This window comes from Buceros rhinoceros, unplaced genomic scaffold (assembly GCF_000710305.1).
Source record: "Buceros rhinoceros silvestris isolate BGI_N320 unplaced genomic scaffold, ASM71030v1 scaffold1388, whole genome shotgun sequence".
Taxonomy (NCBI): Eukaryota; Metazoa; Chordata; class Aves; order Bucerotiformes; family Bucerotidae; genus Buceros; species Buceros rhinoceros.
This window is the reverse complement of record NW_010426151.1, coordinates 34,415-57,938: the sequence shown is the minus strand read 5'-3', so window position 1 is coordinate 57,938 and position 23,524 is coordinate 34,415. Positions and strand designations below refer to the sequence as shown.

At 41.8% G+C, this 23,524-nt stretch overlaps 2 protein-coding genes across 2 annotated transcripts in view; both read left to right on the top strand.

Moving 5' to 3' along the window:
- On the top strand, window positions 1–558 carry LOC104498037 (interferon epsilon-like). Its single transcript, XM_010141359.1, has one exon. The coding sequence runs from the start codon at window positions 1–3 to the stop codon at window positions 556–558; it is 558 nt and encodes a 185-aa protein (XP_010139661.1).
- Window positions 559–14,392: 13,834 nt separating this feature from the next.
- PTPLAD2 (protein tyrosine phosphatase-like A domain containing 2) overlaps window positions 14,393–23,524 on the top strand; it is a 10,632-nt gene continuing 1,500 nt past the window's right edge. Inside the window, exons 1-4 of the mRNA XM_010141363.1 lie at window positions 14,393–14,489; window positions 15,364–15,491; window positions 20,964–21,076; window positions 22,730–22,836. Coding sequence (XP_010139665.1) covers window positions 14,393–14,489; window positions 15,364–15,491; window positions 20,964–21,076; window positions 22,730–22,836 — 445 coding nt within the window. The remainder of the gene's footprint in view (window positions 14,490–15,363; window positions 15,492–20,963; window positions 21,077–22,729; window positions 22,837–23,524) is intronic.

The following is a 23,524-nucleotide window of genomic DNA, read 5'->3' as shown; positions in this document are numbered from 1 at the left end:
ATGAATGCTCTTGGCTTGATACAAGTTGGCCTCATACTATCGTGCACTACAACCATCATCTCCAGTCTTCACTGTAATCACCTTCCTTTACAGCAACGAAAAGTGGTTGAGAACAGCTTGCAACTTCTGGACAAAATGGGCAAAAAGTTTCCTCAACAATGTCTAAGAGAGAAAACATCCTTCAGATTCCCTGAGCGGGTTCTGAAGCCCAGGCAGAAAGAGACTGTCAAAGCGGCCATTGAAGAGATCTTCCAACACATCTTCTATATCTTTAGCAAAAATCTGACGCTTGCTGCTTGGGATGGGACAGCTTTAGAACAATTCCAAAATGGACTTTATCGGCAAATTGAGCAACTGGAGGCATGTGTAATCAAGAAGCAGAGCCACTACTTTTGGAGCAAAGAAGTCAACAGACTGAAACTGAAGAAGTATTTCAAAAAAATAGACTGTTTTCTTAAAGATAAACAACACAACCTATGCTCCTGGGAGATCAGCCGCGCAGAAATGAGGAAATGTCTTCAGCTGGTTGATAAAGTCATAAGGAAGCTTAACAACTAAGGTACAAAGATTTTGCCCTGACATAGCTTAAAAAATCTTTATCTATAATTTGCTCTGTGATCTGTCTTGTGGCAGTGCTTCTAGTTAATTTTCATTGTATTTAAATAATGATGTTGCCTTTTTTTTTTTTTTGCAAATGTAATGCATTATTTAACATAAGAATATTTTTCTGTTGGTAAGCAAGGTGTCTACACTAGCTATAATATAATCAATATGAATGCTCAGTGAGGGATACTCCATAGGAAGGGATTGCAATCTTACCGAATAGTGCCATCCTATGGCTTTTTCTGCTGAGACAATGTGCTGCTAGTTTCCATCCCTATTTATTTCACCTACATAGAGAGAATGGACTACACAAGCCTCACCTTGTAGCAATTGCTACATTTGTACTGATGATTGAAACCGCATAAAAAAATAAAGCAGTGTATTGTTTATTTAAGTGATCTTGGCCTAAGTTGAGAACATTCTTATTCTTTCAAAGTTCGTATGCTCTTTTCCAAGAATCTGTTTTATTTTACATTTGAGTCATTCTAACATTTGCTTTGTTCCAAGAGGTAAAGTAATTCTAGAATGATTTGTCCACACAGGGTGTTGTTTGCAGTATCTGTGGCTTCTGCAATTACTTCTCAGTTGGACATTGTTACTTTTAACCGAAGTATCTTTGTCTCCTCTACCTGGGAGAAAGGCTTTTATTCCCCTTCCAATTCACTTCTTTCTTTAACTTCTTTCACAAGCTTTTTTGAATTAACTTCTCTACATGAAAAGTAGCTCTCTATATGGAAGCCACATCTGCCTGTGGCACATTCTACTTGTTCGTGGACGTTGGCTACCGCAATCTCAAAACATCACCATTCAGTTCTATGTTTTACTGCTGCATGAAACCTTCTCCCTCCTTCCCTTTGCTTACAAATTGTCTTACAGAAAAAGATAGCCCTTGGTATTCCAATGAATTTCCCCTCCAATCCTACAGCCTTGAGAAATAATTGGAATATAATCCAAATCTTTAAAACAACTCACGACAAACTGGGCAAAAATCCACTAATTTCTGTGAGGTCAAGCCTGGACTTCACCCTTGGGAAATTGTCCCTGGGTAACTCCATTTCAACTGATTGTGTTTTCCCTAGTCACTTGCTGTATGTTAGTAAGGGGGAAAACAGAGTTATAGCCAAGCTCTTTTATCTGATGAATATTAGTAAAAATGTGGTAAAAAAACCCCGATGACAGAAAGAAAAAAAAAAAGCGCTATTGCCTGTGGCCAGGGCTGATGTACATTTAGCCCAGGCTTCTGAGTCTTGCATAAAGAAGCAGATGAGAGAGAGACTATGACGGTGGCTCCCAAGAGAGGGTGGTGATAGTCCCAGAGGGCTGAAATTGCTAGAGGTTGGTTTGAGCATCAGGTGAGGAACCACTTCTTTAAAGCTTTGCCTGATCTCCATCTATTCAGAAGAGTATCGTTCAACGGGTTGATAACAAAAAGGTGCATCTAAACAAAAAATTGACGAGTAAGAACAATAACAGTGGTACACCATATCTCAGGTATCGTATCCATGACACCGGTCTCTTTTGCAGGGTGTATATTCTCTCCTCTGTTCCACTCATGGATGCAAGCTAAAGAAACGATGAGAAATATGGGTATCATCAGGTCTGAAGCTGAAACACCAGGAAAAAAACAGCTAACAAGTTCACCATGATCCAGAACAACAGAAACGACCAAAGAAACAGAGCAAAATATCAGAGCCTTCTTTCTGCTGGGTGACACCCGGCAGTGACAAATGTTACAGATAAACATGTGTTTCTCGGGCTTTGCAACTAACAGCACTTGAAAAGGCTTCACTCTGAGATGATTGTTTCAAATCTTATTTCTTCTGCTTGCTTGTTTTTTGCACTTCTTCGAGCCTGTACAATAAAAGGACATTCAGCCTACTCACCTTTCTAGTTCTGATATCCTGGGCGGCTTCTGCAATGCAGTAAACTGTTATTGAAATGGCTTCATTTTTACTGAAACTTGGAAATAACATGAAATAGTTTCAGCTGCTCTCTCACAAAGGATTCCAGTTTTTATTGCCTCATTTGCCTGCAGTGGGAATATGTTAATTCATGGCCTGTTAATTGTTCAGGATTAATTGAAACTCTCATTCCATTAAGCTTTCTTTTTAGTTCATAACTATCTTTAAAAATCTAAACCAGCCAAATTAAAACATATTTTGATGTATTTCAGTCCTCGAGGTACTTTGCAGTACAGGAGAAAACCCGAATGGGCACTAGGGGGCAAAGTGAGATTACAGACAAGTGCAAGAATTGTAGGTGAATATGTTCTGGTAAGACAGTGTTTCAGCTCTTTATGAGTATGTTGCTTATCGATAAACCGCTATTAGGTTCACAGAAAGGAATTGAAAGAAAAATGACCCGTTCTCAAAAGAAAGATCATCTCAGAGGTGATGGACAGGAGCTCATAAACCAGCATTTGATTTCAATTACTTTTTTGCCAACTACAAGGTAATAGAAATTATTTGTGCCAAAGCACCGTCTAAAAGACCAATTTAAAGGTGGGGACCCTGGAACAGGCATAGTCGCTCAACAAATAGGAAGGAAAAAGAAAATAACAAACCGATAAATAATTGTTTTATTCCTACTTTTTAAAGAAAAATGTACTACTTTTTAAAGAAAGATAAAGGCTCTTTAAGGTGAAGGAAAAAAGATGAAGAGCCAGAAGATCCTTTCCCTTCTCTTTGCCATTGTAACATTTTGGAGCAACCTGTATTTCATCATCACCAAGTTACCAAATCAGCTGTATATTATGCCCCTGGCTAGCTGAAACCCTCTGGTATTTCTTCCAGTTAGTATTTCTAGAAGTCAAACAAACGTAGCAAAATATAGTTTTTAACATGAATTATTTTCAAATGGAAATGAATAAAAAAGTGAATGTGAAGTCTAAAATCCCGGAAAAATGTTTAACATAGATGAAACAAAATCCTTCCAAGATGGGACTGCTTGTAGACCAACAGTTTTCACAAATTTACTCATAAGACATGCACCTGTGCTGTGCAGCACAGGTCTCAGTCACGATTGTGACTGTTCTCATACCTGGTCTTACAGCACCTCGCTTACACATGCTGTGCTGCACTTTTTGGGTAACTGCACTACCAGTGATAGGGTTTCATTTATGCAGTCTGTTTTCTGGAGCGGGTTTACGAGATGGGGGTCAAATGCCTTGTATCCCTTGTATCCCACATGAATCTTCAGAATGGCTACAGCAGAACTGAAGAATGCTTATTCCAGACTTTGGAAAAAATTATTCACAAGTCACAGTCAACAGCTGTCCAAAGCAGTTCTTCCATGGGTTTGGCCTGTTCTGTCAGCTCTGGCTTTGCTTCATTTTTAAATTGGAAAGAAACCAAACAAACAAACAAACAAAAAAAAAACCCAAAAAACACCAAAGCAAACCTAAACAAGAGAAAAACCCCAAAGCAAAACAACAAGGCTGTGGAAATAATTCTCTAAATAATCATCCATGATTAGCCCTTGTTGCTAGGGAGGACAGCTGTGAACTCCTTCAGAGCAGCCAGCGGAAGTTGCAGTGGTGACTGTGGTGGAGCAGGCAGACTGACACCAGAGGGGAGTGGGTTGGAGAGGGGATCCGGAACTGCTCATGAGGAGACAGTGCCCACAGACTGGCTGCATCCTTCCAGTCTTCGCCCCTTCCAACCCCTTCTGCCCCTTGTCAGGGGTAGCCCTAAACCGCTTTCCCCTTCCCAGTTGTGGAGGAAGGCTGAGTCCTTCTGAGGAGCGACCAGAGGGGAGATCGAGAAATGAGGGTGACAAAGATACAAAATAAATCTTAAAAGAAAGTCAGTCCTCCGTTTTGACTGACAGAATGAACTTACTTTGCTTTAGAAATGTAATGCTGAGCAAAAAAAAAGGTGAACAAAGCAAGTAAGACGGCATTTGATACTTCCAATCCAATCCAATAAGGTGACTGTTCATTTTAATGTCCAAACATCTTCTTATTACTATCCTTATATGCAAGGATGAGTCATTTGTACCAGCATTTCCTACACTTCTATTGACTTCAAGAAATCCTGGTAAGGTGCAAGGGCTTTTCGGTGCTGAGAGTTCCCAGAGGAGCAAACTCTGACACGGAAAGCAAGGACAGTATTTGTCCTCAGCCTGCAGACATGCCAGTGCCACAGCCCGTTCTGCAAGCAGGAGGACAGCTGCAGCACTGCCATGGGGCCTCCCCGCTGCAGCAATGCACTGCCAAGCCCACCTTGCTTCCAAACACAGCTTAGGCTCTTCATTGGTTTTGTCCTGGATTAATTCCTTTTCCTTCTGTGCAATACTAAAATTGAAATCCCCAGCTCATGTGATCTGGCAACCCCCTGTTTTTTATTTCAGGGAGTCTGAGGATGAACCAATGGCAAGTGATAGGTAGAAGAGCACAGAGAAATTCACATACTGCCTCAGTTCTCTCCACAAGAGGCTGCAAGGTTTATTCATTTTCTAAGACTAACCTTCTTGAGCCTTCTTGAGCCCAAGGTTTTGCAAGCAGGATCCTAAAAGCATGTTACATTCAGCAGTGAAGAATTCAATCTACAAGCAAATAATACAAACCACTTTTGAAAGTGTGGAAGTATACACAGTTAACACTCCCCTCTTCAAAACAAAATGTGTCAGAACATGGCAATGCATTTGGAAAGTCAAAATCCACATTAAATGTCGAGATTAAATGTCGAGCTTCCAAATAGCATATCTGCCCCCCGGACAGCAGTTGCCACCATGTCTACTCACTACAGCTCTTGCTGTCAACTGTATTCCTCAAGTTTCTTATCTTTGTTGGCTAGAACCTACCCAGCTTCCTCTGGACTGTGCTGGTGTGCTGTGTGTTACAGCTCATTTTCCCAGAAAGAAAATATCTTCACAGACATGTTTACATAAAACAGAAAGCCTTTATTCTGGGGCAGGGGGCGTGTGTGTGCGCGTGTGTGAGAGAGATGCAAGCCTGTATGACTTCAAATATTTTTTAAAAATTTGTTTTCTCTTAAAGCAGTTAATATACTTTCTCTTCAAGCCTCTTTGGGTTCGAGGTGGACTCAGTTGTGGTCTCCACTTTTTAGGAAAAGCTCACATTGGCCATACTATATTTTTTCTTGTGGTTATAATTTTTTAATAGTTAAAGATCCCACTGCTTGTTAGTAGAACTCACACCGTAGAGAAGCGTTAAATCCTCTCACAGCTCCTCACATGCATTTAAAAGGATTTGTACTGAATGTGATCACTGTGTTCAGTATTTCAAGATACTGAACTTTCAATTTCTCTCTCTTTTTTATTTAAAAGAAAAAAAAAAGACAAATAGAGCCCATCTCCCTCTGCTTCCCAGTTCCCTATAGCAGGGTAACGTTCACTGTGTGCAAACTATTAAACTCCTAGAAAATGTCAGAAGTGCTTATCACAGGTTCATTTATGAGTGTCTTGGTTGTGGCTAACGTTTAAAAAAGAGGAAAATCCCCCAGTCCATCAAGCTTTAATTCCTCCTTGTTACTGTAGTGGCACATGATATTGATGGGCCCGTGGGTGATGAATTCAGTAACGAAATGGGGTGCAGCGAACTGGGAGACACAGAGACTGTAGAAGCATGTCTCATTTCAGAACTCTCCTTGATATTTAGTTAACCATTTCACTGCCTCCCTAGAAAAACCAGTGAATTTCCCACTCTGCTGAAAAAAGACTTGCTGGAAATGAGAAGGACAGGGCAGGAACATTTTCTAAAGGATAAAGGATATTGTAAAAAAAAAAAAAAGGTAAAATGAGTTGTGTGATTTACAGCAATCCCTGTAAGAAAATTACATTGTAAAAAATTGTTACCCTAAAAAATAGATTATATTGTCCCTGAACATGCAGATTCAGATTGTTTAAGAACAGTGGAACCAGGTTATAATAACCAGCCTAAAATGAAGTCATGCTTTGCATCATAAAAATGAGTTGCTTCCATTTAGAATTAGTATTATGAAAAACAGGATTAAGGTATATTAAAGAAACACAATTGTTTGCATCTTTATGCTACGTTGAGGATGTAGTCAGAAGTTTTGTACTGATTTCCTCTGCCTGGGGTTTGGGGTAATATCTTGTGCTTGAAAATAATGAGTCCCAAAAATCAACATATTCCTACAGAGTTGTAGGGCTGATTGCAAGTATGAAGGTCAGTCTAGAGGCCAGATGACCTGCTCCCTCAAAGACTCCCCAGAAGTGACAGGTAAGGAGGATAAGGCTGTCATATCTCCTCCAAAAGACATTTTGGGAGGTCTGGACAGGAACTGTCAGGAGGCTTTTGTCTGGCTTCACTTACCCTTTCTCTTGTTCTGATGCAGCTACAGGAAAGTAGCAAGGAAATGCCAACAGCCTGCTTCTCCTGAAATACCCCTGCCTGCTTTGGAGCTGAGCTCTCCTGGAAGACGGTAAATGCCCCCCAAGGCTGGGACTTTTTTACCTCCAAAAGCACTTTCAAACTTGATCCACTTTTCATTACATGAAATTGTAGTGCTAAAACTTTCAGCTCCATATCTGTTTGGTGGACCCTTGTGGCACAGTGTTTGCTCACCCTGTACAACTCTCCTTGTTCTAAAGCAGCCTGGATCTTCGGTGTGACTTACTCTGTTTGACAATGCCAGTGAATCAGATCTGGTGAAGCAGAACCTGTTTGCAAGCCAGAGTCTCTGCCAGATTTACAAAACTGCCAGGGTGTAAGAGGCATGAAGCTGCCATGGTTGCTGCTTCCTCTTTTGTCCAGTTTAAGAACACGGTGAAAAACATCGACTCTTTTTCCTGTTACTTGTTTGCAGCGTGGAGAGGACTTTTCTTCCTCTGCTGTCTCTGCACAGCCTACCTTTTCTCACCGTCAGTCTCAGTCATGGACATAAACACCAGCCACCACTGTGCAAATACTCTGCCAGTGAGAAATGAAAGTGTCCAGTACTGCACCACATCAGCCCCACGAGCCCCAGACAGCCCAGGGTTTAGTTTTTAACTGAAGTCAACAGTACTGGAGTGTGTGCTTCCAATTAAGCAAATAATGTTGAAGAGCTGTGATGTACCAGTGCTTAAAGTAGTATAACCCACTAGCCAAAACACAGGCTTGCATTTGGGGAGCCAAAAAAATCTAATCATAGAGGAAAGGAGGACACTGAAAAATTAATTTTAAAACACATGGTTTCTTTTCTTAAAAATCTGCATATTGCTGTTGTAGCAAGCATTTGGAAACAAAAGCTAGCTATAAAAGGAGAAGATGTTTTATCCTGGTGAATGTTTCCTATTTGAAGAGAATGAGATTCTGTCCCTATCAGTTGAAACATTTCAGGGCTGATGTTAACTTTATGCATAAATCAGCCCCTTGCAACGGTTCCTGACACAAACACTGTGCCCAGACAGAACATGTTTTTCCTACCTCATGACACAGGGAAAACAAATGTGGTTATAGCCTGTTCAGATTTTGAGAAATCCAGGAGACTCAGGCTTAACATGTGCTGAACAGTCACGAAGCTTGTTTTAAAAGATGCCGGCAGTTATATACAAGTAATTTTTTTATGCTGGTTAAGTCGTTTCTAGACAGAAGTTTCGGTGCAAGAAAGTTTATTTTCCAAAAAAGAAAAGTTAGATTTTTTTACCAGTCGTATTCTAGTCTTCCTATATCCAGCTAACATGTGTTCCAATAGTGTCATTTAATATCTACTTTCATCTGAATGTCATTACAGGTTACAAAATTGTTAAATATTTTAAGCATAAAAGCCTTCTCCAAGCTCCGTGTGCCTGGAAGCATTCCCACTTCCACCTAGTCTAATAAAAGCTGTTACCTCTTCTTACTGACCCTCCGTTCTCATTCCTTTAGGCCACCACGCTACAAAAACCCACTGCAGATCGCACAGCTGAAAAGGCACTACATGCATTTTTAACTGCAAGTTGTACACGGAAAAAAAGCCCTGCATTGCAGAGAAGGATTTTCTTGTCGAAAACAGATCCTGGGGGCTAGCATCAGGCCTGTACATCTACTATAGCCCACTGGCTGAGTGGTATTCTACTTGTCCCAAAGAAGAATTTTAATACTCACGGAATAGTGGATTTATGAGCCTCATACCTTGGCTCCCCTGCTGCAGTGCATTGCTCCTCAAAAGGGTGTACTTCTAATGCATTATAGTTGAGGTCAGAAGTACACCTTTGAGGCAAATTTTCTAATCACTGCCCCTTGCAATGTCTCATTCCTCATCACAAGGCAGGCTTGGAGTGCACCAACGTAATTCATTTTGGAAGACAGCAACACTCCTTTGGCATGCCATCACACCAGGGGATTTTTTACTCCAGCCAGCAATGGGCACCTCATCCACAGGGCTAAGTTGCTGTCAAAGGGAAGTGCTCAAAATGCTCCAGTGGTGGGCACCACTTCCTCAGCATGGTTGTTTTGCTCTAAAGACCTGCCTGGGGCAGGGTGGCACTGGCTGGTACAGGGGTCCCATGCGGCAGTGCGCAGTGGCCTGCAGGCTGCCAAAGCTGCCCCAGCTGCCCTCCTGCCTCCCGGCAGCCTGTGCCATGGGAGTGAAAGGGAATGGGTATTCAGCTTGCAAGCTCTTGCAGGTGCCTTTGTCATCTGTGGGAACTTTATCTTGGCAGCTGCTCACAAGTGGGATTTTGCACATCGCAAATCTAGGTGAGTTTTTGTTGCTTTTAGGTATTTGCCTGACATTTGAAAAGAGCTGTGTTTCCTGCTGCTGGATTCTGTTACGGATTTTGTCGAGAGCTCAGCTCCTGGCATTACAAGTCACACCAAGTTTCTCCTCCAGAGGCATGCAGTGTAGGAGCACATTTGCAAGAGCTATGAGCTGAGCCTTTCAAGATCCATTTATTTATTTGTTTAATCCGTTATTTAATGCTGAATTATTATTTCCTCCTGAGAAAGAAAGAAATACATTTTTTAGCCTAGAAAAAGATACTGACTCTTGAGCAGTAGAAGTGAGTTGCCACGCCAGCAGGAAACCCAGGCATAACCGCACGGTCATTTGGCTAAGGACCCAGATGGGAGACATAACCAGGAAAAACATGGTGCACCACTGTGTTTGCCAGGAAGTCACCCACTTGCCAGGTAGGCATCTCTAACCTCTCCAGGACACCAAAGGGAGTGGACTTGGTCTTGCGAGGAGCTCAATGCCACTTGCACTAGGGATGAGACCCAGTAAGGCTCATTAAGTCATAATGCCAGATTTTAAATTTCTCTATAGGGTGAGGGGTTCTTTCAACAAGAGTACCAATGTGAAAACGGATTTATTGGCAGAAGGAGCTTTATAAACACGTTATGACATTCTTCTTCATGTGGTTTATGCTAAGGTATTCCAGACACTTAAGGGCAGAAGTAAACTAGGATGTACATATGTATAAACATTTCTTCTGCTAGTAGTGCCCGTACTTCACAGGGGTGTGAACAAATAGGCGTTTCTAGAGAAGAAGTGGAAAATTCTTTCTTCTATCTATCTATCTGAAGCAATGTAAGGTGTTCCTTTTATGCTATGCTCCCAGCCTTCTTTATCATGTGTTGCTAGCACTGTTATAGTGCTGATGATTTAAACAGAAGATGAAAACAAATTTTTCATTTTGCATTTCTTCTTCCTAGTAATCCTTCAAAATATTGCTCTGGGTAAAGAGACAAAGTTAGTGGGATATACAGACTAGTTTCCTGGTACACCATCAAGAAACCAATTTAGATTAGGTCAGGCTAAGCTAGTCCAGGCTAGGCTAGGTGAGGAGCAGGGCAAAGGCAGTGGAGATACTTGGTGTTAGAAACTCCTTTCTCAGAAAGTGCAGTGTTGTTCCTGCTTAGTGCTACATACGGTGACGTCGTAGGGTGGGGGAAGAGGAAAGAGGAGGGGTGATCTCCTAACAAACAGCTGTTGCAGCTGTAGAGAGAAAAAAAGGAGTAAGATCAGGAGCAGCAACAGCATCCGACCCCTGCAACAGGTAATATCTCTTGAGCGCAGGTGACCTAGACTGCTCAAACGCGAGAGGCAGGGGAAAAAAAAAAAAGAGGGGTGGGATGTGCCTGTGAGAGAAAACTACGTCTCTTGTACTGGTTCTCCGCAGCTTTCTTCTTCCTGAGCGCTTGCAGCTTGTCACAGGGGTAGGAGGGGAAAGAAATTCAGATCATTATGACTGAAAAGGAAACTGTGTCAGCAGAGAAGCTTTTCTAGCAGCCCTTTCCTGCAGAAAAAATAATGAAAACAACAAAAAAAGGAACATTGCACTCCGGCTTCATCGCGAGGGTTGCTTCCTCATGTGTGGCCAGCCAGTAGGGGCTCACAGGAAGGTGGCAGAGTGTAATAGCTCTGAAGGCAGGGAAGTGCTCAGTTCATGCAGGCCTGGGTGCACCCTCCTTGAGAGGGACGAGGATGACGCCTTCACCCTAGTGCCTTGCAAGGGACACCTAGCTGGGGAAGGGCTGCCCTAAGCTGGGTGCCACTGCTGTGCTGTCACCCTAGCTCAAGGGGGATGTGGTCCTGACCACTCCTCAGACACTGACGGCACCTACCTCCGTACTTGCGTCAGATGATAGATACCACAAAGACACACTGAAGACCTTCATGCTAAAATTTATTAAAGGGAACAATTACACTTTGTGGGATTTTTCTGACTTTGTAAATACGTCGGGCTTTTTAAGCTTAAACTATACCACTGGTAAAATCTCTGCAGGTGATTAAAAGTGAAAGAGGATGTTTGGGACCAAGCTGCTGTGTGTCTTAGTTCTGAGCGGTCTTACATCTCATCTAGTTTCCTTGGTTCTAAGTGCAGAGAGAAAGCAGATACGTTTTCCCACTGCACAAGGCTGATCCTAAATATGATAAATGCATCCGTCGCATTTAAAGGTATTTGGTACAAAATCAGCCCAGTATGTGACATGGAACTGACAACTAAAACAGCAGACAGCAAGTCCAGCCTTCTAGGTCTCCCTACTGCAAGATGTTCTTTCTCCCATCATCAATGCAGACAGAATACTGAAATGTGCAGTGCTCCCCCAATGCCTTCGAATGAAAGCAACTTGAAAGCATTAAAGCACATCACACTATAAGGAACAAAATGTAGCAGCAAGTCAATTTTGCAAACCAGGCACCAGGGAGGCTAAGTGAGGTTTTTAAAGTCAGCGAGCAAATCTGGGGAAGGGTTAGGAACTAACACTACCTGGTGGGTTGCTAGTCAGTGTTGTGTCTGCAGGGTGCTGCAGGAGCAGGCTCTGTGAGGTAAATGTGGAATGATGCCTGCTGTGAATGGAGGGGAGAAGGAAATCTAATTAAAGTCCATTTCATCTGCCATTAACCTTTCAAACAGCAACAGACGGCTGAATTTTGTGTTGTGACACAAACCTGTTAGGATAGCGAAATAGGTTATTCTCAGTTTGCTTCTGGTTCTCCAGGTAAAGACATCAGAAATGAGAAAGACCTTACAGAACAGCTACATTTCAGTTTCCTTTGATTATACAGAAATCACTTTCTACTGTCTGCAGATTTCTTCACTTCAGCCAAAGGCTTCTATTTGCTCTTAAGTAGCTTTTGTGTGGGAATTCACACAGTGAAACCTCATTTTAAGATCTGGACTGTTCCTTCCCACAGTGGAGAGCATCATCAAGCGAGGAAGCTGTGCTGCTCGCAGCTCTAGGGTTGGGACTGGTCTTCCGGTTAACACCAGCACGCTGCCCTCCAGTGCAACCCTACAATTCACTGGGAGCATGGGGCCCTCCATAAATGCCGACAGTGTGTATATGTTTCACAGCAGTCACCAGTGCATGTTAAAGATGATGAGTTCTAACATGTATGGACTGCCATATTGCCAGAACACTAGAGTGAAGATGCATTTACAAATATCCTCTTGGTTACGTCCTGTTTAGCCAAGATTAAACAGCTTAAGAATTGTAAAGACAACAAACTTCTAGCCAGCCAATGGAGGAATAGTTTGGAAAATAAGCCCAAATCACTGAAAGATGACTTCTGAGGATGAGAGACAGATGTAATAAACAAGCTTCAGAAGAAGAAGAGAGAAACCATATGCTCAGCTTGCATCCCATGCAAAGCCCACATAGCAATATCAGACCAAAGAGACTAGTGAAGGTGCTGACTGGAAAGCGTCTAGATTTTCACAACATAACTTTCACACCCGTTACAGCAATTCCTATCCATCCAGTAATAAGACTGTTTCTTAAATCAGAACAATATTCTTAATTTTTTTGCCTTTTTTTCTTACCGCAAGAAAGAACAAAAGCATCATTCAGGAATAAACCAATTTTTGGTAAATATCTATAGAGCTGATGGGACTTTAGTCCGATTCAGTTTTATCATACTTTCCCAAAAGGAGTGTTTATGGAATACATTCCTCTGTCTGGGTACTCATATGTCTTATTTTCATAGCATCAAAGGGCACTGATGTCCCTGGGGAGGTAAATTACACCAACAAATCTTTCTGTGCTTACAGAAGTGATGATATGAATAGCAGCCATCCTGCATAATAGGAAGAGAGGAAGAAAGCCATTTTTTATGTCCTCCCTAGGATATATTTAGATTAAAACTTCAGAAGATCAGTTTATCTAGATCAAGTTACAGAAGGGTGTATAGTTATTTATGGTCTTGGTCCAATGCTGGTAATGAAGTATATCCATTTATCGTATTGAGGTATCTCCAAACACAGAAAATCACTGTGTTTGTTAATGTACAGATAAAATGAAATAAAGTTCGATGACAGAGACATACCACATGAACACACTGGATCAAGGGGTAACTTAAAGAGATCTTACTACTTCATAAAGTAATTCTAGAACAAAATTAACAAATTAATTTCCCCCAAAGGTAGACAGTCCTCTTCACAGCTGGAGGACAGGCAAGCCTCTCTCTCTGGAATAGATCAGAAGAAAATAGATTTATGGGAAGAGGAAATTAAATATCTTCATAGTCTAAGAAGTTTTCCAAAACTCAGATTATCCATGAAAATTAGGTTAGAATAGCTACAAGAATTAGTCTGCTCCAACAGAAGATGATTCACTTTATTGAACGCAACTTTAAACACAGGCTGCAGAGAAAGGCAAAGATCCTAATTTAATGTTTCTGTGGAAAACTTGTAGAGCAAGTTGGTTAAACAAGGGACAGACAGATATCCTTCAGACTGCATCAAAGAAAAGCAGATTGAAATGTGGCTTTTCCATTTCTTCACCTACATTTTTTATACTTAAAACTATGCTGTCTGCTGGAGACACTGTAAATTATTAGCATTGTCCTTTAGGCTGTCTTGAGCTTATGCTAGAGAGATGTTTTCTGGGAAGAACAGGATAAACGTCACCCAGATTCATAAATCCCAAGGCTGCTGTCCGTGGGAGCCCAAGGCCCTCACAGCAGGGCTGCGGTGAGTGCGATCCCAGCAGTTCCTCGAGTCTGCTCTCACTGTCAAGGCAGAGCGAAGCCAAGGGGCTCAGACTCGAATCCAGCACTCAGCGGAGTGTCTTTGTTTAGTTACTTTTTTCCTCTGGAGGCACAAATTTAACTGTCCGGCTACCGACCACCCTCACCACTGGTGGAAACTCTGAATTGTTTTCTCGTCGTATCCCAGACGTACCAACAAAGGGAGCCTTTGATTCATTAGGGAGAGTACTGTTCTGGACCACTGACAGACACAGACAGTTTTCACTGATGTCTTCACTTCTCAGCTGTTTTCCTCTGATTTATTAACACGTCCAAACAGTGTGCTATTTCTATAGGTCAAAAAGCTTGAATGCTGTAGTAAGTCATACAGTCTGCTTTATCGTTTTCACCTCCACAGCTTTACCATGAACACCTACCTCTTTGCGTATGACTTAATGCAATTCTGTGGACATTCTTGGATATTTACAAACATGATCATCAGGTTCATGTCATTTGGAGAAGGTAGGATTTCTTCTGTATTTTCCTTAAACATTTTAAGGGGTAGTGACACACAGAAACAGATCGAATTACAGATACAGTTAGGATTCTGAATAGGTGTATATCCAGTACCATGGGCTGTAATTTCAACTGGAAAAACATTGTTTCTTCCATTAAAAAAGATGAACAAATGACTAGTACCGATGTTCTGCCTGTATCAACATCAGGAATGAAGCTCTTTGACGAATAAACTCTAATACTCAGCAGGATGCTAGTCACATTTGACTTAGACCTAAATGTGACTAGGTCCAGTTTTTATGTTAAATTTTTAATCTTACTGAAGCCACCAGAAGGGAGTATCTTTGTGGTTACTGCACATGACTATCTCCAAAAACTTTACAACATGTTTCTCTTTACTTTGCCTGGGTTAAAGCACAAAAATAGAACACTAGTGACTGGAAATGTAAAATTATTTGAAATGGTGGAGAGTTTTTGGCACATAAAATACCTGCTTTGTGATCTACTTATTTTAGGAAGTGCCATGGGTACAGATGCAGGTAGGAAGACGACATCTCCTCATGTTTAGACATTTCTCATACATTTCTTCAACATTTCCCCATATTTAAAAATAACCTAAAGTGGTTATTTATATCTAAACCAACACAACCTGCACACGTATAGCGGATCCCATTCTTTTCTCAGCTTCCTGCCTCTGTGTCAGAGCCATGCCCACAGAGTGGACTGCCTTCTCTTCCCTGAAGCTTTGCTTTTGCTACCCAAAAGTCCGGTACTGTGGGAACTTTATCTCTTGTCATCTCCAGTGGTGATAGGTTAAGAGTGAACCCAGTACCTAGTCCAGGCATTTACTATATAACTACCCTCTTCACTTTGATTGTAGATTCATTGGCCGACACATTTTACTCTATAGGACTCGTAATGCGCCTTTGCCAGTTGTTATCTACACTGGAGATCCTACACATACTCATTGGCATTGATAAAAGCCATCTACTGCCCAGGTTTTTGCAGGTAAGTCTATTTCTTGAGACACTCCTTCAGCCATGGCTGCTCCTGGGGACAATCCCAGGCTGAACTACCCTGAATGATCCACCTGCACCCTTCCTTAGGTAGCTTGATCTGCTAGTAGCTTACTAACTGCAGAAATCAAGCCCTCAGAACTGGGTTGGGAAAGAGCTGCTCTCATGCCTTTTTCCTTTATGACTGATGCTCAGTAGTGAATGGCCCACACCCAGCCCATGACAGCAGGGACCTGGAAGATGTCCAGACGAGTGGCCGCCTGCAGAAATGGGGCAGCAAAGGGATGGCAGTGAGAAAACCATCAGTACATCAAGCCTCCTGGAACAGGGTTTGCTGGGGGTCATGGAGTGTGGATGGAAAAGAATTAAGAAAGGGAAGTTAAGGGACCAAAGAAGAATTAACGCTGGGGAGGGGAAAGAAAGGAGAATTATCATATTCTCGCTGTAAGAGTCTCTGACCTCTCACAGCTAGACCTGGGCAAATTGTGGCAACACTCAGAGGTCCTGACAGGGTTTACAGGGCATATGTTCAGCTGTAGGCAGAAAATCAGCTAAAAGACTGCATGCTATAGCAGAAAAGAAAATAATTCACTGACATTTCCCTTACCACACTCTTGTTTTCTGTTCGGAGTTAATCTCGGGTTTTGGTAGTTTCCTTAATGCATTGGAGAAAGTAAAAAACATTGACTTCCGTTTACCTTTAAACCTTCCCAATCCTTAGTATTTGAATAATGGTGAAACTGGTATTGCTCTCAGCAGTCAGAAGGTAGAAGACTTAGAGTAGTTAGTTATGTTTTTAGTTTTCTGGATAGCCCACTTTTGTCAAATGACATATTGCATGGGTGAAGATGTTCCTCTTTTTAAATCTCCAGTATAAACTGATTGACTAATACAGATCTTTGTTCTTTATGATGCTCACTGTGGTAGCAAATTTGTCAAACTGCAATTAACTGTTTTCCCCTGCCTAAATCTACATGCTTTTGTGTAAAGAAAAAGTAAAAAGAAAAAGGCTTCCCTATCTAATGTGTCTGGTAACAAATCTTGTGCCATCTCTTGAAGAGAATGCCAACAGTCATTAAGCAAAGCTTGTCCTGGCAGAGTTTACGCATTCCCCAGCCCTGACATAGTCTGTTCCTTTCCTACCCAGCCCTACTGAGCAGAGATCAGGGAAGCCTGCATGAACACTGCTTTGCGTCATCACAAAAGACACTAGACATGAAATGGATATTCTAAGCTAGAAAGCTGTGACGATTCCTGGGCAGTGCAATTACCGCAGCACTCTCCAGAGCACTACGGAGGAGATGGGTCAAGGAACAACATATCACTGTGACTCCAAACACTTGCCTCGCAACAAAGACAGCTTTGGGTCCTTACTCAGTTCCTTTCCCAAGTGTTGTCTCTCTGCAAACAAAATTCTCCTGCCTTGATGTTAGCAGTAGCATATGGGTGGAGGTAATGATACCTTGAATAAAACAAGCTGTGAAAGAACCCCTGTGGTGGCTGGTTGTTTGGTAGCCATTAGATCAGAGACAAGATTTAAGCAGAATTCAAATTAAGGATTTCTGCCTAATATCCTATTTATTGTGGTTTAGTAGCATTCGCAAAGAACACTTTGAGGTACGCACAGTGGAAAAGCAAACTCTGGTGTTTTCTGGAAAAAACTCATTCAGGATGAGGGACAAAATCTCAGTCCACCAGAGAGACGTTGGTGGTCCAAGAGAAGGGTTAGGTAGGCCAAGACCAAGTCACACTATGAAAGAAAGCTAAGTCCTGTGTAAGAAATACTCTGGAGTAGGGAAGACAAGAAAGGGTCACAAAGTCGGTGCAAAGGGATGTCTCAGGGCATTTGCAGCTTGAATGATTGAGAGGAGAACAGCAGAATGCATCACATGTCATTACAGTTGCCAAAACAGAGGATAATGACATTTAGCAGACTGGCCAAGGAGTAAAGGCTGATGAGACTGGTACTTTGGCATGGGATAGAGTGGAAAGATGTTAAGGAAACATTGGCATTTTTGTGAACAAAACACCAGTTCTTCATCATGTGAAAACAGGAGAGGGTTTTACCAGACCAAAAGCAATGTACTGTGGGTTTCTGGTGAAAACATTAGTTTTTAACTTAATTTAAATATTTAGTAGCACTTTCTTACTTTTTTTTAAATGCTCACTAAATCGAAGAGTAAGGGTTTCAGGTACTGAGTACAATACTGCAGAGTCATGGTTATTAAAAAACTGAAGTGAATGCGCTGCCTGTTCCTGCTCTAACCTCAGCTAGTCTAATTTGCTCTGTTTCACTTACTTGCTTCGAACGTCCAAGCTGCCTTGCGGAAATTTATGCCATTCTACAGAACTTCCTGTATTCTGTGCGAGGCCAGTGCTGTAGAGGAGGAAATTCCAGTTTGACTTTAAGACAAAGAACAAGAATGAATGAAAAATGAAACCACTGTATTTATGCTTTGTGAGGTGTCAGCATGTACTTCCTTTTTATGAACATGAAAACACGGGACTTCAGTTTTGGGGTTTTGTTTTTCCCCAGCAAGAGAGCAGCCACAGGGAATACCATGTTTTCATTCGTGCAAGGACAGATGATCCATAGAGGAAATGAGCTGTAGCTGAGTGGCAGCACATGCTTTTTATATAAATGTGCACATAATATATGTGTGTGTATATATGTACGATTCCAGGTATATGTGTATACAGATGTCTGTTTATAGAGTCACAATATCAACACATTTACTGCAATCTCCTCTTCAAGTAGCACCCTGCCTTGCCACTTTCTGTAAAGGTCCCAAGCCTCTGACTAACCCTCCATATACATCTCTGATTTGTAAGGATTACCTTAAGGTATGACTGCTATGAAGAGAGCGAGCACAATGTCTCAAAGGGGAAAAAAGGCAAACAGACAGCCAACCTCCTGATTTACACGGAAAAGAGATAGGATGACATCGTCTATCCTCACGAGGACATCACAACTACCCTGACCAGCCAGGACTGTGTCATGCCCCGCAGATGTGCTCTAAAGCAAAGCCATAGATGGTTTTAGCTTCAGCCTCTGATGGCTACTTTGTGCATCCCACTGTTTGCTGTCTGAGACAGAACAGAAGAGAGGAAAAGAAGACCTACAGGGAACCTGCTTTGTATCAGGTCTAGTTTCCTGCTCTTGCAGGTGCTTAACCTAGATTACAGAGTCTGATTACTGACTTCCATCATCTGCAACTAGTGAGGCTGAGGGGCTCCAGTGTTCCCCTTCCCAAACATGAATTGTCTGATGGAGGGACTCTGCTGAGCCCCAGGTGGGGTGATACTCACTGCCCCTGGTGCAGCTGCTTGTGCCCTGGGGAGAGAAGGAAATCCACTGTGTCTTCCACTCCCAGACTAAGTCTGTATTGTGGGTCTCCGTAGACACTCTGTGTCATCAGCCAGTGCCCATCCTTTTGAAATGGGGGATGGTAGCTACCTGTTTCCTGCTTATTCTTTTATCTCACTCAAACAGGATCAGTTCCTGATCAACTGACCCAAACTGTTTTCTAGCTCTTTTCCATGCAGCCACCTTTTCAAGAGCAAGTGACCATTTGGAAAATCTTCCAGCTCTCACATCTAAAACCATGTTCACCTTTTCATTATCACGATAAGGCTTTGGTCTAGGTAAGACAATGTCCACACCACCAATGCTGCACTCCTTTACTACCCTTACCAAAAATGATTTTAACTCAGGTTCTATTTTATTTATTTTCTCCAGCACACAAGCTCCTTCAATGCTCACACTGCTTTTACCTGAGTTTTGATTTCCCTCTGGTGATGCTTGTCCCAACATGCTTCTCCTATCTCTGTTGTATTTGCTTTCAGATTCTGCATCAACACTTCCAGTTCCCCCATTTTCTTGCCAGGTTCCTCAGGATCAGCATACAAACATGGGACTTACTAACTCTCACTCTCTGTTTCCCGGCACATCTATACAGAAGTCTGTCAACACCTGACCTCCTTAGAAATCAGTTCCTCGGTTAGAGACCAATGGGATCGGCAGCACAAGATCACAATCAGGGCAGGATAAGAGGCAGCAAAACCATTTTTCTCTGTTGTGGCCCTTCAGCGCTTTCCAAGATGAAGAACCAGATCCCTAGGGGATGGACATGCCCTCTTTCTGTACAAAAAATGGCTCTCACGTAATTTTTCTGAATAGTGAAGTGACAGCTGCTTTATCTGACAGATGCAGCTTGCAAAGAAGTCTGTAGGCAAAATGATCCATGCAGAAACCAGTAAATGTTACGCAGCAAAGCTACCACACAAACTTGCTGAGAGGTCAAGTTCTTATTTCATTTAAGGCAGGAGTAAGGGAAAGGGGAAACCCAGTGATGAGGAATGGCTGTGCTTATGAAAAACACCTCGTTAGTCCATTTTCATTTAATGACTTGTCACTGACTTGACATCTTAACCTGTAAAACTGTTAAACCTAAGGTACCTTACGGAAGAGATGGCAGTGCGTATTAAAAACTGCAGTGAAGCTAGACTGATTCATACCAATTGAACAGATGAATGTTCTCTCCTTCAACTTGTTCAAGTAGTGCAAATCAGAGTGAGCCAGTACTGTTCTATAATAGTTTTACAAGCAGCTGTTGGCAGTACTGGATACTACAGATAAATTTAATTTATGGGGCAGGGCACGGAATCAGGAAACTTGTCCAAGAAAGCTGCAAAAACACACACTTTGTTTTAATTTCTTGAGCTTTAACATTGCCAAAGCATTTTTTTAAGCTGGAGACATTGCCTGTTTAATCCACTTTTCTCTCTTTTCATTTGTAAAGGCATACCTTGTGGGTCAGATAAGGTTCAACCACTAGAAAAATGTTATGACATAGATAGTATGACAATAATTCACATAAAGGACAAGCTTAAAGCCACTCTTCCCAGCCAGGAATAAGAAGGAAGGAAAACCAAGGAAGTCTTCTTTTCTTCCTTCTTTCTGCAAATCTTACAGGAAAGACATCCCCTGGGATGCAGATCTCCAAGCTGTGAAAAGCTGAGCTGTGACTGTGTCTGGCATACCACCCACCACCCAAGGGCACTCTGTATCCCACAGCCTTCCATGCAGCCTACAAGCATGGAGGCTTAACCCCACCAGCCCTCCCGGCACCAGAGCGCAGTGGGAGAAGTCCTTGCTCCCATGACCTCAGCCAGCTCATCCACGGGTTTCCTGGGCTACAAATCCAAGTCATCCCTGATGACAAGCACACCTCCACCCTTACTGCAGCAGATCTTTGACGAAGCAGCCAACAGTTTCCAGTTTTCCTCCTGAGCTGGAGGCCAGGGTGTCTTGAACAAAAGCAGGCCAAGAAGCGAAATGTTCACTGGAGCATTCGTGTAAAGCAAACTGAATTCAACTGTGGCCTCCTATTTTGCCAAAATGGCACAGAAATGAGAGCTATAGAAGGTGCTACCTGAATTCACAGTTCTTTTTTCTTTTCAGATCACTGAGAGAATAATTGTTCTATTTGTCGTGATCAACAGTCAGGAAGAAGTTCAAGGGAAATATGTCGTGTGTGTTTTATTTTTCCTTTGGAATTTATTAGATGTGGTCAGGTAAGGAACCCACATGGGTTATTCTTGTGAGCAGAACCCCACCTACACTCTGCTGCAGGCTCATTTCATTATTTCAGAATTGGTAGAAAAGCATATTATCCATTTTAAATAAACACTTGGACCTTGTAAGCTAACTTGCTGATTTTTACAAAAATCTGCACAGTTGAGAGGCAGAGTGACTGACTTACAGTAAATCGTTGCATTAACATTCATTGTTCTAGGGAACTGCAATTTCTGGAACTGATTTAGAATCCAATGACCTTGATTTATTTTTTTAACATCTCGCTTCAACCCAGGATTGACAGCACAGTAAGGCAGCACCAGCATCACAGCAGTAACAGTGGCCATTTAATAGGCAAGATACTGAGGTCTATCAGAGCTAACAACCAGTTCAAGTAATAATGCATAGTACAATGCATACACATTTAAATTTCTTACCTGATTTACTTTACAGCATCTGTGTCATGTCCTAGCATCTCAAAGAAGCTGTCACATCTAGATGTGTGCAGGAATTTATCCCATCCCTTAGCCTACTAGTCTTCTGAGTGTTACAGGTTGTCCCACATTAAAATCCTGCGCATCATGGCTAATTTTACACTGACAGAAAATCTGGCGAAATTTTCTGTATCTGATCTTTCCTGCTTATATCATAAACAGCCCAAGAAGGTGTATAGAGAGATTAGCTGTTTCATTTTTGTATTCGGTTGAGACAGGCCTTAAAAGCAATAATAACAAAAAAATGGAGAAAAACCTGAGGTGGAAAGAGGGTAAACTTGAGAGAAGATGGTACAATTACAGCCTGTCAAGCTCTTCTACAGTCCAAGTATTAAGTGAAATTAGTCAAATGAGTCAATAAAAAGGGAATATAGAACAATGGTTTAATGCTGATTCTACCTGTTGAAACAGTCCTGACTTAAAATGTGGCTTAAAATTTTCATGTTTCTAGCAAGACCACAGGGCAAAAAAGCCTTTTGGATGACCCAAAAGGTAATCTGACCTGTTTCTCCGGTGTTTGGAAAGCTGCTGTAACACTTTCAAATCAAACCAGCTAGGATTAGCTCCCCTTAAGAGACTGAAGTCCTAGGCATTCTGGTCCTCGAGTGAGCAACAGTAACAGTTACAGTAAAAATAAAACTTTGGAACACAATTGCTTTTTTTTTTCCTTCTATCCTTTCTGAGGTCCAGGGGAGGAGCAACTGTACTACAGAAGACAAAGTACCTGCAATTACCTTGCTGTTTAACATCCTCCAGCAGTGGTTTGGCTCGTTCAACAGTCATAAATCAGCATTTTCTGAGTCCCAAGCAACAGCCATATTCTGCTTGCTACTCTCAGTTGTAACATCCCTATCTGAAATCCATTTTCTGATGGACCAATATGAAATCATGCTAGTTTCTGATAGACCATTTGGGTGGAGTGATCTATTGCTGTCTGCCTGCTCCAGGGTAGCACCACAGACAATCTTTCCAAATCAATGAACCATCTAATTTTAGACATCAGTTAGAGCATGAAAAAAACTGTTGCAGCATTGCTCTGAAATTTTCTCGATAGGCAGCTCCAAATTCTGCAATTCCCTGAAATTTTTTAAGAGTATATCTTTATTTTAAAGACAGGGTCATTCTCTCTGAGCTCATTTGCTGTTCCTCTTGCTGCAGGTACACTTACAACATGTTAGCAAGGATGGGAATATACTACCTACCACTGACATGGCTCAACTTCTCACTGTGCATCCTGCTCTATCCCCTTTCAGTTCTGGCAAAAGGTAAGGAGGTGGGGAAAGTTGTTTCCTTAAGCTTCTTCAATAAAATTTAGAGTCATAGAACCATAGAATTGTTTAGGTTGGAAGAGAGTTTTAAGACCGTCAACCAACACAGCACTGCCGAGTCCACCACTAAACCATGTCCCTCAGCACTATGTCTATCCATCTTTTAAATACCTACAGGGATGGAGACGCCAACACTTCCCTGGGCAGCCTGACAACCCTTTTGGTGAAGAAATTTTTCCTAGTATCCAACCTTAACCTCCCCTGGCGCAATTTGATAATTTCAATCATCATTTGTGTTTAAGATACTTATTTTCGTGTTGCCAAAGTAGTCATAAATGTTTATGTACTCTCATATTATCTGTATGTCACCTATCATTCGGTAGTTCTTTTCCTTAATAGGGGGTCTCGAGAGTTTGGGTATCTGGGTTTTTTTGCTTTGTTTTGTAGCAGTGTGGAAGAATGTTAAGCAATTTGATAATTTCAATCATCATTTGTGTTTAAGATACTTATTTTCGTGTTGCCAAAGTAGTCATAAATGTTTATGTACTCTCATATTATCTGTATGTCACCTATCATTCGGTAGTTCTTTTCCTTAATAGGGGGTCTCGAGAGTTTGGGTATCTGGGTTTTTTTGCTTTGTTTTGTAGCAGTGTGGAAGAATGTTAATTTTTCTGGGTAAAGCAAG